The sequence below is a fragment of the Manacus candei genome, unplaced genomic scaffold (genome assembly GCF_025592945.1).
Source record: "Manacus candei isolate 608988 ecotype Guabito, Panama unplaced genomic scaffold, ASM2559294v1 h1tg000092l, whole genome shotgun sequence".
In the NCBI taxonomy this organism is placed as follows: domain Eukaryota; kingdom Metazoa; phylum Chordata; class Aves; order Passeriformes; family Pipridae; genus Manacus; species Manacus candei.
In genome coordinates, this window is record NW_026138140.1 from 166318 (window position 1) to 185551 (window position 19234).

The 19234-nt window shown below is 46.3% G+C and overlaps 1 protein-coding gene across 1 annotated transcript in view; it reads left to right on the forward strand.

Moving 5' to 3' along the window:
- The window catches only part of SCD5 (stearoyl-CoA desaturase 5), a 31532-nt gene that overhangs the window by 10361 nt on the left and 1937 nt on the right, over window positions 1-19234 (forward strand). The window contains exons 2-4 of the mRNA XM_051768036.1: window positions 10500-10630; window positions 14927-15132; window positions 18653-18885. Of these exons, the coding sequence (XP_051623996.1) occupies window positions 10500-10630; window positions 14927-15132; window positions 18653-18885 (570 nt within the window). The remainder of the gene's footprint in view (window positions 1-10499; window positions 10631-14926; window positions 15133-18652; window positions 18886-19234) is intronic.

Consider the following 19234-nt stretch of genomic DNA (forward strand, 5'->3'; position numbering starts at 1 on the left):
TTCAGAGAAACCAAAGCATCTTCCAGCCTTCTCTTTTGATCTAAAAATATCTGTAAACTGTTCGACATCTTAAGGCAATCTTCAGTTGCTGGTGCGTTCAGGGAATCTGTATTTGCTTCCTAGGGGAATTTTAGCATTCGCTGGAATAATTGCTGTCAGCCACGATTTCCATTGCTCTATTGGCTTTATTTGTGTCACATTGGCTGCAGTTGTCAATATGAACATTTCTGCTATTCCAACTGGAATAAAGTCTTTTGTATACTCAGCCAAAAGTGCTGGCTCTGGGGAATGTTCCTGAAAATGCATACGCAGGCATGTGCATCCAGGCAGAGACAGCCTGGATTTCATGAGCTGGTGATGGCAGGGCCAAAGGGATGTGACAGATGGCTTCTCCCTGAGCTCCTCCACCACAGTACAGAGAGGCAGGAGCAGGGCTTTATCAGAAATCATCTTCTCTGCAGCTCTAAAACTCCGCTTCCCCTTTGCCTTTGATGTGCTTCCTCTTATCTCTCTCTCTCGGTTCAATTTAGAGTCGCTCAGAGAATGTGTAGATCTAATTTTAGATGAACCCGTTTCTGGCCCAAGATTTCACATGTTTGGTCTCCACAGGAATGCACGGCTCCCCGTGAGAGCTGGCATGACCTGTGCGGTGGGCGGCCCAGGGAATTGGTGCTGCTGTGCCACAGTGCTTTTTAATTCTCATTTGCTTTTTTGAATCCAGCCCAAGGAGCTTTTGATGCCAGCCTTTGATAGTTAGCAGGGCTCAGTGAGCAGTATGTTGGCTAGCAGAGCGGTTTTTCCTTCCCAGAGACTCCAGGGCCAGAGCAGTAATTCAGCATTTCTTCTTGGCAGCAATTTAGGGACTAAGGTGAAAATTTCTTCCTCCTTAGTAAATGCAGTTCCAGGTCAGAAATAAGGCTTTTTTTAGTAGGATGCTAATCCTACAAAAAATTGGGATTAAATCCTGTATTACTGCTCCTCAGCGTCTCTTTGCTCTGCAAAGAGATCTCCAAGGTTTCCCTGGAGTTTAACAGTAGAGATGTGTACTGGAGACTTGATATCTAATCTAGATCTAGTAATGATGACCCTGGCCCTCCCACCAGTGCAGTGTGTGACATCAACCAGCACATTTAACTGGGATGTTTGGATTAGACTGTTGGTATGATCTGGTATGTAGGAAGGCTTTCCATTCTGAGGGCAGACATGGCATTTTAAGAAAATATATCCCCAAACTTGGTGTTACCTAATGAAAGCACAAAAAAGTGTACCAGTCACCATGAAATTATTGGCTGCATTTCTGTTCTGAGCCCTGGTTTTGAATCAAAGGAGACTATTCCACTGCTCTGTGCACAGTGAAGTGGAGGATCTCCAAGAAGTTCAGAAGTAGGTGCAGCCACTGAAATGGGTGGCAGTGCTGCCCTGAATTTCGGTGGGAATGGAGTTAGGTGCCACTCAATGCTACTGGAAGTGCTTTCCCTGATTTGGTCAGGTTAGCTGATGTGCTTCGTTAGGTCCTAAACCTGCCACTGAACAACAGCAAAACCCCACAAGTGAGGAAAAGAAGGCAGATGAGAATATGCAGATGTAATTTAATTTTTAGAAAGCAGAAAACCACCCCCATAAGTTACAGGAGTGTTACATATTTGTGACTGTCAGCCAGCTTTACGATGTTTGCTTTGTGCTGGAGCAACTTGCTGTTTGTACTTCTCATGCAGTTTCTTGTAGCCTTATGGAATACCTTGGGTTTGATTTGTTCGGTTAGTAAAATTCCCTAACAAGCAATTTTTATCTGACTGAATAAGCACAGGATGGTGGTGTGGAAATGGGCAAATGTTTCGTGTCCATCCCTGTTATTTTTAATCCTCAAATAGTTATTTATACAAATAAGTCAAGTTGTGGTATCCTTTTGTACACAGGGAAGGAAAAAATGGCCTGTGCTGAGATGAAAATTTCTCGGAAGCTTGCTTGAGACTTTGCTGGCTGCTGTGGAGAGAGTATTTCCACCCAATGGTGTCATGTCACAAGACACGCAACAGCATTTTTTTAAGGTCAGCTGTTTTCAGCTGCCCTCTTGTTGAAGAGGTAACAGGTGTCTACAGGTGAAGCACAGCCCTTACGTTTGTTAATTTTTCTTCCACAAGCAAAATATGTACTTTCTTTGCCATTAGTGTGTTTAGAATCCATGTCTCAAGAAATTACTCCTGCCTGTATCCATGGGATCTTGCCATGGATCCTTCAACTGTGTGTGTGCAAAAATGTACAAGCCTTTGGTGAATATAACTTCAAGCACTCCCAACCTGGAGCTGGGAATGTGTCAGATCTTATAGGAAGTGTTGGGAATGTCATCGCCCAGCAGTGAGACCTCCAACAGAATAATAGGAGTGTTGTGTGTTCTGAAGCTGTCCCCAAAACAGTGGCAGTAGAAGAGCTAAGGTTTTTACACAATAGCAATGGGAAGCTGAAGACACCACTCAAGGAACAGCTCCCTGCGCAGGTACAGATATTAAGGCTGTGGGTTGGTTGTGAGGGGGGCTTTGCATCAAAGGGTTGGCAGGGAGTGACTGTAGGCAGAAGCTGTGACACACACCTTGGGAGAAAGATGACCACAACCAGAAATCAGATGGACTCTGACAGGAAGTTCAAACAGGATGTGTTTTTGTGGCTGGAGTACAGATTTCTTCTACTCTGTATCTCACCACGGCCAGCACACTGGGTGTTCTTCTGGTCCGTGTTTCGTTGTTGGTGCTTCTGGCTTTCTTTCCTTCTGGCTCATGATCTTTCTGTCTGCCTGAGCCCCCACGGGGTGACAGAGGAGAAGCACTGAGCAGTCTGAAGGGGATCTGGCAGCCCCAGCTAAGGGTCTCCTGCCTGCAGACTTGGGGCCATGGGAACAGCAGCTGTGTCAGGGCTAAACTGTCCATGTGAGTGGCAATTCCTAGGAGAGAGTGAGGCTTGTGCATCTTGTTCTGAGCTCACTGTGCTGGGCTTTGCACCAGCACAGGAGTAAATGGGGCTCACTTCCTCTGAACAAGACGTAGAACCAAGGCCCTGACTCTTGGTGGCTATCTTGACCCAAGATCTGTCACCTTCCTAACAGGAGCAAGTGTGATAACAATTCTGGGACAGCATCCAGCCTTGATAATTACTTTTCACATACTCTCTGTGCAAAATGCCACATCTTGAAGTCCACATCACTTGAAGTGTGCAGGCACTGTTAGTGCAACAGTAACTGGGCTGCATTGTCTTTTTTTCCCTTTTTAATTTTTTTTTTAATTCTTTGGTCTCCTCTGAATAGCAACTCCCCTTACCCCCCTTGGAAGAAAGTACTAGGCTAGGTGAGCCACTGTTCTGATCTCACAAGGCACGTCCTCTGTCTTGTTTGAAGTGGTGAGCAGTTTCCCCCACGTTTTTTCCCCCACTGTTGGTAGTGATGAGACAGAGGTGATCTGGGAGTTTTGCCCTGCTTCCTGGCACTGGGTGTTGTATGTCCCCGTGCTGGCCGAGGTGGGATTTGTAATCGCTTGACTCAAAACCAAGTTGGCAATGGGCTGCATCAGCACCAGCAAAACATTTGTTACATTTTGGAACATACAAAAAGCTCAAAGGTTCACAAAACTTATCCAGTCCCAAAATCTGTCTTGGATAATAGTGCTGTGGTGGGATCTGTGTTTGGAACAACTTGCACAACCCCAGACGGTGTCAGGTTCAAAGTAGTCACCTTGCTGTGTTTGAATGCAGTGTTCAGATCCCTTATTTCTGCAAGGCACTGTGAGGTGTTAAGCCACATGTGAGAGAGATGCCATCAGTGGGACTGGCAAGGGCTGATTCCCTTCCCTGCTCCTGGCTGTGCTATCCCTCCTCTCTGTGCCACCTGTGCCCAGGCACGGATTGCCTGCACTGAGTGTGAGTTGGTGCCAGGCTCCACGTGTTGCCACCCCGTGGGAACAGCTGTGTGACGTCATTCTGTATATTAAAGATGGTTTATATATTGACAGTAGTTCCATTGTGAATGTGCAATTGATTTTGTTTCACTGCTACTATTTTCATGTCTGGTGCATTGTCCCTCTGAGATAATTGGGATTTACTCCATCTAACTGGGTTATGTTTGACATTGGTAGTGTGTGGATAGTTGCTCTCCCACAGTGTCTCCTTGTAATCTGTGCTGAAGAATGATGTCCAATCATCTCATCACTTTCAGGAGCCAGCACTGTGTGTTCAGATATGCAGAGTGAACCCAGTGCTTGTTGAGCATCTTGTTTTGGTTGACTTGCCTTTTTTATAACCAAATAAAAGTCAAAATCAATTTGGAATACACTGGATTCACAAACAGTGAATACATATCATGTTTCTAATGTGGTCCAAGGTTTCAGAAACAGAAGTTCTAATTTTGATATTCAGCATACAATAGAGTTGAAATTTTTTGGAGGGGTGAGAGCTGCTCCAATTTAAGCAACCACTTAGAGCAGAAGATGATTTCCTAATACCTGGGAAGTAGATATAGACCGTGGCAATATGTCTCTGTATCTTCATAAGAGACCAGTCCTCTGGACACTGAGCTTTTCAGAAGAGTTTGGCACTGGGCTTAGTAAAGGTTTTCTGGAAATCCAGCCATGGGGGATAATGAGTTGTTCTGGAAAACATGGCTCAAATGTTCTTTGCTGTTGATCTTCCATCTCATACATTTTTAAACAGTTTGCCTGGTATGGTTTCCGTTGCTTCTGTCTGACAGTGAGATGACACCTCTGTGCCTGGTGTTCAGAATCACACTGATGTCTTGCTGCCTTATCATATTGCACGCCGAGAATATTTTATGAGCTGTTGGTGATCCTCCTTGTAGGCCTCTGCTTCCCCAAGATCCTCATCCTCGTTGCAGATCCCCGTCTGCAGTTATCATTCCCCAAACTACATTACTTTTCTTTGTCTGTCCAGGCAGATCTTTACTTTGAGCCTTGCTTTCCCTGTTTCCACATGGATCCTTTTGTGTTTCTTAGCTCTCTTGCTGCTGCTCCAAATTTAGCATCATCCGCAGTTGTAATTAATATGCTGTTTGCCTTTGTTTCAGGTCATTAATAAGGATGTTGAATAAAAATCTTCTGCCTATTGATTCTGGCATGTTCCCATAAATAGCATCTGTGCACAGGCACAGTGTACTTGGAAGCCTAGCAACCCGCCAGCTCCCTGCTTGCATAGTAGTTTAACCTCATATATCTTGTCTCTCTTGCATCCTCTTCCTGTCCCTATGCACTGGTTCTCTCTTTTGTCCTTTTGCACAAGGTGACTTGTTGTTTTCTTTTTCTCCTCTTCCTCGCTGTTCCCTCTCATAAGTGCTTCTCCCACTGCTTCAATTCAGAAGCATTTTGCTTGTGCTGTGCTCTGTCGAGTGAGCTCACGGTTGGAAATGCTTCTGTCACACCTTGTGCTTCTGCAGGGCTCCAGAGTGGGGAGACTGTGTGCCCTGTCCAGGGGAGTAATGTGTTGGGATCCCCCTCACCATTGCTCCATTGACCTCTGGTTTGTGTATTGCAGAGCTTGCAGGGTGTCAGACACAATGGAAGAAGGAAGTAAAATTCCTGTGTTTGAGGCTGACTGCCAGGAGGCCTTCAGAAAGAGTAGGGAGAAACAAGGAGGAGCCCACTTAAAGCCTCTGTTCTTCTGGATTAAATAATCTTTCTTTTGAAGGATCCTGGTTTAGGAACCATATCCTGGTTTACCTTCCAGTCACAGGCCTCTCAGGGACTGGTGCTGGAGTTGTGCAGAGCCCAGAGCTCTTGGCACAGGCTCCGCTGTTTCAGGTGCTTGCACCCAGGTCTCGGACTTTTCTTGCACCTGCAGCAAGCCCTAAATCCCCCTGCAGAGTTTTGGGTCTTCACTGGGATGAATTGACTTCAGACAATTGTTCTGAAGCATATTCAGATCAATGGGAGAAAAATGGGCTTGACCAGAGCTAAAGCTCCTGTAATTATTGCTTTGAGCAGACGGTGATTCAAAGCAAACTGTAGCCAGCTGAAATTCTCTAAAACTGTGTGAACTTGGGGCTTCACCACCTCTCCAGGCCAAGCTAGCTATTGCTCTGGGGAGCTGCAGACATGGCACACAGCATTCCCACACCATCCTAGGGGCAAGGGAAGATCATTCAGCTCTTGTTCCAAGTAAATTCTCAAAAGTAACAATTTTACAGTAGCAGAAGCAGGCCCAAGAAGGCCCTGCAGACCTGTAGATCTCCTTGTCACAATATTCAGAAGGTGCAGAGGTGTGTGAGGATGACACGTGCCTAATAACATGTTAATTCCTTGTGAGTGTGATTTTGCTTTGATAAGTCATCCTGGTTGCAGAGTTGGCTAACTAAAACATGCAGAAGGCTAATCTGGCTATTTTAGCAGCTTCCTCTTTGTACATTAGCTATCCCACTAAATTAAAAAGAAATATAACAGAAATTGTTTGGTTTCTGGGTTGTTTATTGGTGCTTTTCTTGTGGTTTTTTTTCCCCCTTTTTCTGCAACAAATATTATTTACTCTTTATTACTTAGGAGACCTGTTTATTTACAGGTCTAAGAGGGAGTTTTCAGTGTAAGGGGGAATTGCTATTGACTGGGCTGCTTTGCTCCATGTTGTACTCCTTTTCTATTTCATGGAAATGGTCATACTCCACACACACTCCCCACCCCCCAAAAATGAGACAGGTAGGTAAGTAGTGGCTCTCTTGTCATGTAGTTACTGTAACTGTGCATGATTAATGTAAAATCAAATGGTTGATAGTCTGATTTTTGTTTTGAGATCATAATTTATTCTGCAAAGGAAAGCTTGAGACCTGTCTTTATATGGCAAATATTTTTCATCTTGGCTATTTGTACATTGGGAATTAGTGGTCAGGTAATATTTTTGGGCACTCTAATTGCTGTAAGAATCACAGAAACTTGCTATCACCAAACAACGCATTTGTCTGACAGGATTTGGTTCTGGTCACTAAACTCCTGAGTAATTTTGTTTATTTGTTTCTGGGGATGTTTCAGCCCTCAGGATTTATATTAGGAAAATTTCTGCTCTTATGATTCCTCCTCTGCAAAGCCAAAAAATAGGCATGTTGCGTGGGTATAAAGCCCCAGCGGCTTTTGCTTGATCACTGCAGTAGAGGGTTGGGGCTGGCAGGTCTCTGGAGGGTTGGAGAGGGCTGGAAAGTGCTGTGGCCCAGGGAAGCCCTGGGAAAGCCCCATTTGATCAGGACAGCATGTTTCTGGGAAGCTCTCAGGGTATTTCCTCAGTCTGGGACTCATTCTTGTTGGCATTTCTGCCTCGCTGCTTGCAGTCTGCACAGGTGAGAGCTGGCTTGTTCCCAGCTGTGACCTTGGGGAGAGCCCAGAGTGCTGGCTGCCCCCTGGGAAACAGGCATCCCCCTCCTCTGGCTGGGGCACAGCAGGGGTTAGTCCCTGGCCTGAAGTACAGCCAAGCTCACCTGGTCATGGTCCAGGGCTGGGGACCTGCTGCCTGTGCAGCAACAGCACTCCTTTCCCTCTACCCCAGGGTTTCCTGGGAAGTGTGAATTGGGAATGGTGCTGGGATGGGGAGTGGGCTAGGAGGTGCTGTTCAAAGGCATGGACACACAGGGTGGCATGTCGACCCTAGGGCAGCCCCCAGACTCCCAAAATGGTGTTGTGTGTTCTGCTGCAATGCTGGTGGTGTGGAGTGGGCTGAATGAAAGGGTCTCTGAAGCAGAGCTCTGTAAGAGCTGAATCATCAAGCAGCAAAAATCACTTGTATTCAATGCAGCTATTCCGTGTGCTCTGTGTATCACCTACACTCAGCCTCTTTCTTGCACTGGACAGAGAAGGGAAGCAAAATCAACCTTAATGTTGCACAGACCTCATTCTACCCATTTATCTTTAATTCTGGTTTTAAGCAATCATTCATGATTAAGATGGATGAATGCCTTGAGAAGCACTTGGTCGATTAAATGATCTGTTGCTTTGAAGTGGTTGAAAAGCCCTTTTGTGCTTTAAGGAAGCAAAGAATGTGGAAGATTTCAGCCCATGACTAGCGTGACGTTAAGCAGTCATAAAGCCCACAGACAATATTTTCTTGTAATGATTCAGGACTCTAACCTTAATATTTTTATGTTAGCTGGGTAATGTCAGTATTCTGTGTGTCACAGATTTGTTCCCACAATTACAGTCACTTGAGTGATTTGGAAGGCCTTATTTAGTGATGTTTCTGCACAGCTCAACATCACATACAGAAAATGGAAGGATAGGTTTTCCCTAATTTCATAGGTCCAAATCCTTGCTCTGACAAACCATGTGCAAGAACTGCAAGGCTGCAGTGGAGCCTGGAGTGTTGGGGTGTTGGCATTTTTACTGTGAGACTAATCTGTAAATCCAGCAAAATCTGTAAATAATGTGAACAGAGAACGCATGATTTTAGGTAATTTCTGTACCTCCTTTCAGGCAGATAAAAATTTTAATTTTGTGATAGACTTCAGTGCACAACTGCACAAATTAGCTTTTTCTGGGAGTAGCATGAGCACTGCAGCCTGCTGAAAAGGAGAGTTGTTTCTTTGATGATGGCATCCATAGCAGGTTTTAGGGAGGCATCATCTTTACTGGGACCATTCTGATTCCAGTTGTCTGTTGTAAGGAAGGCTTTGGTTTGCTGTACAAATGACAGGGAGATGACAGGAATTTGGGTCATGTACATAATGTGAAGCAGTTTGGGTAAATCTGTTTTTGATGGATTTGCCACTGGAGTGGATAAGGTCCATGTGCTTCTTCATTCTGCGGGGGTGACAATCAACATGAAGTATGGTTGCTGTTATTTTACCGAATGTCTTTCTATTATATTTTCTCTCAGATGCTGTAATTTCAAGCACTGTGAGTTGGGAGTTGATAGCAGGACACAGTAGACACCCACCTATATGTACATATTTTTGTTTTCTTTTTGCAAGGACAGATGTTTTACATTACACAGTGGGAAAAGGTGATCGTGAATTCCTTTTTAGCCACTGCACGTCTAACTGGGTTCCCCTGCTGGACAGACTCTTGTGCAGACACAGGTAGAAAAGCCCCTTATGGGAATCATGTTTTCCCTTTTTGTTCTGTTAACTCTGTTTAGGTATTTGAAATGGGCCGTTTTAACCAAAACATTTCCGTGTGTGTAGAGTGGCAGGGAGCCCTGGCTAAACAACACATCGCTGCAGATGGTGCAAACTCGTTTGAAGTTGTCCTGTAGTACTCTTGCTGTTTGAATCTACTCTTGGTTTAATTTCACACTTGTAAAATGAGCCTGTCCTCCTTAGGCACAGCATGAGAATTCAACACCTATGGGAGGGAGACATAAGAGCCTGCATATTATGACAGCTGGGTATCTTGAATGCGAGTAGTTGTAAGTGGTGCAGTTTATTTGGGACTTACATAATACTTTCCTCCTAACTGTTCCCATTTTCTCTCTGGTCTCTCTCCAGAAGGAGGAGCAGCTGTTCTTCCAACCCTTTCCCCATAGCCTCTTCTTTTGTTGCAAGTCAGAACAACTCGGGTTATGGATCATCCATCACATGGGAATTCAAAGACACCAGAGGCACAAACAGGGGACACATCAAAGGAGAAGCAGTCAATGCACAGATGTGTGGCTTGAGTAGGCAGGCCTGGGTCCACTGTCTCACTACTCTGCCCCAGCCAGCCATTCCCCCTGCCTCTGGAAACACGAGGTTAACTGGCTGGAGCATGTGGGAACACGGCCCTTGCTGAAAGGGAAACCAGGGATGCAGCTATGCTGTGACAGTGGTCAGTGTGGGTGTTATTTTAGGCATGAGGGTACACTTGTTTGAGCTGTGAGTCCACCATGGAGCCAGTGGGATGAGTAAGGAGCAGGCCTGCTCTTGTACTGTCTTGGCCATCTGAAAAAATGCTCAAGGCAGGTTTAACTTGGCCAATTTTTTAATTAAGGGAAGGAAAAGCACTTCCTGAAACTGAGGGAGATGGAGAATGCTCCACTTCCTGACGCTTTTTTAATACCGATCATGAGCTACTGATGATGAGAGAAAGTTTTATTGTGGAAACTCTGGCACAGTTTGCATCTTTAGGGATGGGGTGTGATGCTTTTAAACTAGCTGACAGATCAGACTCAAGCAAAGACCTGTCTGGAGGAGGCTGGCAGTGTCCTGGTGGGAAAGTTGCTGCTACTCTTCTGACAGGAGTGGTGAACTTTTACTGCATTGTGCTTGGCAAAGGCACACTGCATAAACATGGCATGGCATGGTGCTTCAGTGCTGGCAAACCCTCTGAACTAGCACTGGCTGAAGGGGAAGAGCTGGGAAGCGGAATGTTGTGCCCCTGGGTCTGTGAGGCAGAGGTGGGCTGAGAACCTCACCTCCTGTCTGCCCAGCCTCGTCTTCTGAGTGACCTTGCAGGTGTAAGCAGGCAGAGGCAAGGATCATCTTTACATCAGAGAAAGCAAAAACGATGGCAGTTGGCCCCTTGGCACACCCTGTGTTTTGTTTTTGTGTCTTGCAGCGTATTTCTGCTTCCTGATGACGGCTCTGGGCGTGACGGCTGGTGCACATCGCCTGTGGAGCCACCGTTCCTACAAAGCCAAGCTGCCTTTGAGGATCTTTCTGGCTGCAGCTAACTCCATGGCTTTCCAGGTGGGGTTGTGGTTGCCTGTTCAGATTCTTGGCCTCCAGGCAGCTTTCTCTCCTGTGCAGATAGCCTCTCAGCTTAGAGGCAGCAAAAGAAAGGAAAAAAAAACACCGGCAGAAAGGCATTTATTTGCTGTAACACATTCTGCTGGCTCAGGGCATGCACAGCCCCTCTCACTACCCACATAACAGTATGGATTAGATAGTCCAGGAGCAATAATTATTTAAGGATCACACTGAACGTGCCCAAATCAGGGGCTCAGCCCCCCAGCAGCCTATCTGTGGCACAGGTCAGGCCCCACACTTCACAGGACAGCATGGAAACTTCTGTAAGGATGAACTTGATGCAAATATGTCTGCATAATCAAATGCTTTTGCTTATCCAGGCAGTTGGAGACTGTGTGCCCAGAAAGGAGAGCAGGCATCCTTTCACAATCTTAATTTATCTCTGGTTTATGCAGTGTTTTTCACCAGTAAAATTCAAATACATTTGCAAAGGAGTGTGTTACTAGCTCTGTACTTACTGATAGGCAATCTTAGACCACAGAAACATTTGTGTAACACCCAGCTGGTTGTAGGAGTTAGCCCCGAACCAGTGTGAATTTGGTTACTCCTCTGGCTGGTAAGGATAGAGTTATGAACCTGTAATAACATTAAACTTACTGAGCTTGGCTGCCATAAGCCCTTGTGGTACCATGTATGTGCTATGCCTTGAGTTTTCAGCTTTTTCCCTTCAATTGCTTGGTTGACTTTTTGTTCATATACCTTGACAGAGGATGAAAAGAGTCCCTTTATTCAATTCTGTACTGTTCACTTACAATCTTTGATTTATTTTTTTTTTGTAAGGTGAAAAGAATTAATTTTGTTAATCCCTCTGGACATTACAAAGAGCACAGTGCTTTTTGGTTGAATGTGGAAGTGCATCCATTTTGACTATAACCTTTCTTTATTCTGAACCATACTCCAGCTGCTGATGCTCAGTTCCTCGTAGAGCTTTACAATCCCTTTGCTCAGTGTGTTAAACAACTGTTTTGAGTTTTGAGAACCCCCTGGTACTGTGCTCCTGTTACACAGCTGATCTTATCTTTCATAAGTAATTTAAATTAATGTGTTGAGCTGGTTACAGTGAGCCTGCACACTGGGATTTCATTGCGTTCTGCTCCCCTGTTGCCATGGATTTTGCTCTCAGCCGCGTTGGCCTCATCACAGCTTTTGTATGAGGACATGGTGTGATTCTGAGCCAGGGAAGTACTTCAAAGTAAATTCAGGCCACCTTTGTGCCCTTCATATCAGAAAGAAAACGAAAGGTCAAATTGCCTGCTCTGAGTTTTAAGCAGTCTGAAGCCTGCTGCTAATTACCGTGACATCCGTTGCCTGGTAAAGGCTGTTTTTACCACCACAAACTGACAGTGAGTGATGAGTTTTCAGGGACATCTCCTTCATGTTGGCTGTGGGAGGAAGAGGTAGCACTGGAGATACCTACAGCGTCCCTGGATGTTAAATATTGAGGAAATATGCAGACTTCTTGAAGGACAGAGGAGAGAAACTTCGCTGTAGACTTTTAGCTTGATGCTGCGTGGGCTGTGACGTGCTGTACTTCCTCTGAAATACCATCAGATGCAGCCATTTTTGCTATGTGGCCTGGTGCATTTTTTTATGGTTGGAGCAGGCTGAGCTGTGTTTCTTCTCTCCATCTAGAATGAAGCTCTCACAATTTTGAAAGACTGTGCTTCTTGCTGTCACATGTCTGTTTCAGACATAGGTAATACCCGGCTTATCGATCTCCTCGTCTTTTAAGTTCCAGCATCTCAGCTGGGACGTGCTGGTGTCTCCACTGCTCACTGCCTTGTGCTGATGCCATCGCTGTGACACAAGCTGTGTTGTTCAGCTGAGGTTGTGCTGGGTGCATTTGTGCACAGCAAGAGTGGCCGTATGGAAATGTGTTAGCACACTGAGACTGTTTCATAGCCCAGTCTACTGACACCTTTCAGTCTGCAGGTTTATTAAGGGAATGCTTAATGAAACCTCATGTCTGCATCACTGTCACAGCATGATACTGTCACTCTCTGCTTTGGAAGGGATTTCACCCCTGTGCATACCTGAAACTTGATCAAAAGTTATGTGTTCCTAAAAACTGGTTGCTATTTATACGCTCGGAGCATATTTAACACATGCTGTGCTCCAGCTTTTGGTGTATTTATTGTCAACAATTCTGGCCTCTGGCCTTTATTTCCTCTTAGCCTTTGTGGGTTTTAATTAGATTCATTTCAGTTGTTTCACAGCTTCCTAACCCTTTCATCTGGGGTATCATGTCTTTTGCCAGCCCTGCAGGTGTTTGCTGTGGTATGAAAAGCCAAGGTAATTTCTCACGGTATCATTGCTTTTCCTGGTTGTCTGCTGTCCCACAAATAATTTATCAGGTGCTCTTGTGACAAACTGATCAATTTTCTCACTTGAAAAATTATTTCTGGTTAAGAAAGAGGACCTTTTCTAAATGTGCTTCTTGCATGACCCCGTTTTATTTTTAAATTACTTAATCTTGGCATTTTCCAGTCATATGGATATTCTCACTGAAGGCAAGTGAAGCAGTGTAGAGGTTTTCATTCCCTTTGATTTCTCCAGGAAGGTAAAGGTCTCCCCTTGATTTCACTGAGGACTTTGGTGGCTTCCTTTGCTTCACTCAGTTTGCTTTGTTTTCTCATGCAAAGGGATAGTTAAGATGCAACATACTGGAATGCTGGCAAGGGGCTGATCTTCACTGCCTCCTCTCAATGGCTTAGATGAGTCAGTGCTGCAGAAAAGTGTTCCCCTCATCCCCAGCCCACTCCCAGCATCACTGTGTTCATGACATGACAACAGAACAGGGCTGAGCAAAACTGAGTGCAGTGGAGCTGAGATCTCTCTGGGGCTTTTGTTCCTCACTTGTCCCTTGTGTGCTCTTGCAGGCAGAGAGCATTTCTGCAAAGCTGCAGTTGGACATGGAGGCATCTGAGCTGGATTCTTTAGCTGCTCTTTGCAGTTGTTCCTGGAGTCCCCTCCAGTGCTTTCTCTCAAATGTTGGTAGCTGAGAGAAAGAGCAATGATTTCTGCAATGCTTTCAGCATAGGGCTTTTGTCTCACAAAATATAGATACAGACAGTTGCCATCAGCCTGTGCTTGCTGTGTCCTGTGGTATATTCAGTGCCACGATGGCTGGTGCCCTGCACTTACTTCAGAGACACTGCAAATGGTTTGCCCAGTTCTCCTGGGAGCAGAGCTGCTGTGGTTGGTGGTTGTGGGTGCTGTTCTTAAAATTAACCCAAGCCTTTCCCTCCTTTGGGTATTACTGCTTGGGTACCTCCCTGAGTGTGCAAAGATGGAAATAGCAGAGGAAAGCACACTCTGCTAAGAACTTTCCAGTTAAAGTTCACACTCTTGTGAGCATTAACTAACATTTCCATGTTTTGGTGCTGGTGCTGAGCAATTCAATTCATACATGAGTATGTGGCCTGAGGTTTTGCAAGTGTTGTACGTGCTTACAATGCCCTGCACTAATAGCTTGGCACCACTGCAAAAGCCACCAGTTTAGTCCAGTGCATTCAGCCAGTGCATCCTGCAGAACAAATTGGGAGGCTGAAATCCCTTCTGCTCAGTAAACTCAGAAAGTCTCTCTTTATAGATCCAAGCGTGAAATTTTACAGCCATAAGGCATTTCAGTGTAATGTTGTACACTACAGTAGTTGTAGTGATCCACAAGCTTTGTCCCATTTTCAGGGCTGTGTTTGTGCCTGGAGGGTGTCAGTGGTAACCAGCTGCAACCAGCTCAGGAAAAGTATGCCAGACCTAAGAGCCTCTGCACAGTAGTCCCCTGAAAATAAATATGCAAGCTCCCCCATGGCAGGTTCTTAAAATAACAATGTAAACGTGTATGTACCCTGTTCTTTCAGCCCAGCGTCCATCCTCAGGCAGCAAACACCCAGGGTGGACCGATGATGGTGACTCAGACAGCAAATACCCAGGGAGGGCACAGCACCAGGGTGGTCTGATGGTGGTAACTCCCAAGAGGCTGCTGGCTTCCAGCCATCTCCAGCCCTGGGACATGTCCAGTCTGTGCCACCAGTTCCTGGAGCAGGTCCCGTTCTGACAGGGGGCAGTGTGATGGGCTGTCTGTCAGCAAAGCCGGGGTCCCTCAGGATGTTTTTAGTCAATAACCTTTCTTGAGCAGCGTCAGAGAGGGGCTTGGTGCTGCCACTGTGTGGGGAAGGAGCTGGAGGTTGCGCTGCCCGGCCTCTCTCCTCTCAGCCCACCACGCTTTCTGTGCAGAACGACATCTACGAGTGGAGCCGCGACCACCGCGTGCACCACAAGTACTCGGAGACGGACGCGGACCCGCACAACGCCCGCCGCGGCTTCTTCTTCTCCCACATCGGCTGGCTCTTCGTGCGCAAGCACCGGGACGTCATAGAGAAGGGCAGGAAGCTGGATTTCACTGACCTGCTGGATGACCCTGTCGTCAGGTTCCAAAGAAAGTAAGTGAGAGCGAGAGCGCTGGGCCCTGACGTGAGGTGGGGGTGGCGAGATCCTTCTGCCTGCTTGTCTAGTTGTGGCCGATTCCCTATTTTTATCTCTCCCTTTTCTCCCCTGAGGTATCCCCCCTCCCTGCCACCTTGATGGCAGGTGTTAGGACTGCCTTCCCTCTGGCCCCCACTGTTGCCATGTGGCTGAAACTTGCTGACTGTCCTTACGGGCCCTGCCGCATGAGCAGCGAGTCCTGTCCTTGTCTCTCTGCTTTTCTAAAAAGCCAGGGCTGGTTATGAAAACAGCTGTGGCAGAAGTTGCTCGGATCTTGGCCTTCTGCTTTATCATAGGAGCAAATGCTGTAATCACTAACTGCCTTAGTGCAGAAGTGCACATTTTACTCTGCAAAGTCATCTTTGGCACCCGTGGGCCAGTGCAGGCCAAGCGTTTCCACTCCCAAGACTGCCATTCTGCACAGGATTAATTATCTCCCTTGGGAATTAGCACAGGCCTAATTCAGTTTGCTACACATGCTAAGAGAGATGGGAAGTGAGCGACGTTCTTTGTCCTCTTGCTTTAGGCACAAGAAGACTCTTTCTGCCTGCAAGCATTTAATCCAGGCACTTTGGAAAATTGCATAAGGCCATTTCTGTGTATCTTCTGGGTGAGGGGAGCAGTCAGTGGAGTCTAGAAATCAGTTTTTTTCTGCTAATGCACAGACTTCTCTAATGCAAAAATTAACCTTGTGTTGGAAATGCTCAAGGAGTGAGGAATACTGCCCTCCACATATGGTTGCTTTTGCTGGTTCCTCAGTTGGCAGTGCCTGTTTGCAACAGCTTCCATGCAGTTTGCTGCAGCTGCTCTTGGTTATTACCTTTTCCAAGACAACAGCATCCCATGAGAAGGAGGCTCTACTGCTTTGGTTATGCTGCAAAGGTGAAGAAGTGAAGAAGTGAAGAAGTGAAGAAGCACGTTTTCTGCAGGGAAGTTGTATCTTTGCAAATGTCTTTGCTCTGGATTTGAATTTAGGACTTTGGAGTTTACCTTCCCTTATCTGGGAATCAGAATTTGAGTTTCTCCTTTCTACAAGGTTGAAATGTTGGGGTTTTTTGACAGCATGGAAAACCTGGCAGGTCAGATCAGTAAGAATTATAATAAATCCTTCTTGTCACGTTTTGTTTTAAGGCCAAATTTTTAACTTTGCTGAATATAGTGGTGCTGCTGAGTTGTGTATAAGGTACCATTCAATCAGTTTAAAACCACATCACTTCAGCTGAAATCAGAGCACTGCTCCAGGCATGACTGACAGCAAAGTTTACCCTCTGTGAATAACAGAGCACTAATCCTGCATGTGATGTGAGAGAGAAGCTCACAGGTGAAGTGTCTTCGTGACAGAGTTTTCACATGGTGAAAGCAAGTGCTGTTCCCCAAGCATGTATTGAGATATTGGTGCCCCCAAACTCCAGGTAAGGAGGTTTCTTATTCCAGGGTGGATGTTTCTGTCAAAGGGAGACAATGTAGTCAAGTGCTGTTCAGATGTTCATATGCTGTTCAGCATGTCTTCATCAAAGGCTTCAGTCTGGGCTTCTTGCAACTCACAGAATACTTTTATTGCTGCCTGATAAACTATTTTCATATTTTATTTTATTTTCCCAGAGTGGTAGAGGCTTTGAACTTTGAAGGAGTTTTATGGACTGGAAAGTATTTTTCTCCCCCATCTCTACTTAAATCCCGGCCTTGAATTTATGAGGTTTGCAAACCTTATCAAAAGTCAGTCATATGAGTGGGAAATTATTTGTTATCTTTGGGTGGAGCAAAGAATGGGGACTTGTTTCCTTGGAGGGCCTTGGCTCAGGTAAGTGAAGACAGAGTTCTGTGAGAGAGCTGAGAAGATGCTCTCTTTTCCCCATGGCTGGTGTTGCTGGAGAGCTGCAGATCTCCTTATGGAGCCCAGCATATGAGGCACAACCTCGAAACACCAACAAAAGTACCAAACAAAGAACTTGCAAGGCAAGAAGTTGATTTATTTCTTATACAAGATGATCAAAACTCGCTGAGGTGTTACAGATGAGAACTATGTTCACAAAAACTTTCTTCCTTTCAAAAGCACTGCTAATATTAATGTTTTTCCAGTGCTCTGTGGTTTTAATTGAAAATTGTTTGGTTTTGTCAAACCAATGTGACAGTTCGTCCTACCTGAAAAACTTTCAGCAAATGCAAAGTTCTGATAATTGTTCAACAAATCCAAACTCTGTTCTTCCTCATCCCTTCCAGAAAACTCAGCAAAAGCAGAGATCTATTTTAAACCTGTCGTATGGGCACAAATAAGATGGGTCTTACTTTGCATTTCTTTTCTTTCTGCACCCTTCAGAGTCCTGTCACCTCAGCCTACCACTCTAGTTTCATGTGGCAGCTTGCTTTGATGATGATACCACAGGGTCATTGTAGTAAATCTGGAGGGAGTTATAAGGGCCCAGTGGGGAAGGCAGACCTTGTTTCCCTTGGAGTGGTGGACACACTGTAGGTGGCTCCCAAGCTGCGCTGTCTTTCTGCTCTCTGCTTCTGAGCACTGTTAGCCCATTCTCCATTTAGAGCCATTTACTTCAGATTTTGATTTTGGCTTTGTCTCCCCACTTCTTGCTGAGCTTTTCCTTGTCTGCACTTGACTTGGCTTAATATACCCAGCATGACTTTTCTCTTTGTTTCTCCTGTTCTTCACCTCTGTGCTCCGTGCATTCTACACTCTCTCTTCCCTGCCCCATCTGGGTGTGTGGCTTTAGCTGTACTGTGAAGCTTTCCTGTTTGTTCTCAGACTGTTCAGCTCCCTCCCTCCCCATTTTGCACTGAACACTGATTTTGTCCAGTGTATGGAGGAGCATCAAGGCTTCTGCCAGCCAGTCCTCCTGGCCCCCAGGCCAAGGTGCGTCTTTCTCCTTACCCTTGGCAGGTTTTGCCCGTGGTCTCTCAGCAGGTGCTTTGGGTGTGTTGCCACTGTTGGAGCTCACACAGCAGCAGTGGTGTAGAAAGGAGGTGCTCCTGCCCTGTGCTGTGGGTTCCCTTCTGACTGGAGCACAGGGGAAGCCTTTGCTGGCTCTTAGTAGTGAGTGTGTTTCTGACACAGCTCTGCCAAGCCCTGGGCTTTTACAGTCCCAGAGATGGACCCTAGACCCTGGGTGTGCAGCCAGCTCTGCACTTCCCCAGGTTTAAAGGTGCTCAGTCTGCCTGGGAGGTTTGCTCTGGGACTGGGTCTCAGCTGTTCAGCTTCAGTGTTACCTGCTGCTTTGGGGGTTTGGGTACTCTTGGCATTTTGAATTGCTCTTGGAAAAATTGTGTCATGACTGTGGATGTCTGAAATGTTCCCTGCTGCTCCCGCTGTGGGGCCAGCCCAGGTTATGCGAGGTGTTTCTGGCAGAGCCACGTCTCCAGAGGCCTAGCCCCATTCACCCCAGCTGTCGTTCCCACCACGGTAACCGTGTCCTTTTCTTTCCTCGTCTTTTTTTTTTTTCCTTTCTTGCCTTGTACCGCCGGCAGGTATTACAAGAGCTCGGTCGTGCTGATGTGCTTTGTGATCCCCACCTTTGTGCCGTGGTACCTCTGGGGCGAGAGCCTGTGGAACGCCTACTTCCTCGCCTCCATCCTGCGCTACACCATCTCCCTCAACGTCACCTGGCTGGTGAACAGCGCCGCCCACATGTACGGCAACCGCCCCTACGACAAGTACATCAACCCCCGGCAGAACACCCTGGTCACGCTGGGAGCCATTGGTAAGTGCAGCAGCCCTGGGCAGAGCTTTGCAAACTCAAGAGCCACGTCCCATCCCCTTTCGCCCTGGCTGGGGCTTTGGGCACCTGCAGCTGGACACCACTTGGACTCCAGGGCTTGGAGGAGGCTGGAGCTTGCGCGTCGTAGAGGAAGGCTGCCTTGTTTTACGTTGAAGTAGTGTCACGTAGTCTCTGGGAAGAGAGGTGTTAGCACACAGTAGCAATCCTCTCCTCAGCAGCTGGCTGGGGATAGGGCAGCAGAAGTAAGTGACCCTGCTTCTTACTCAGTTGTGCATCCCCTCTTGAAGCACTTATGGCTTTCTTCCCTGAGTGTGAGGGGTGGGACGTGCCC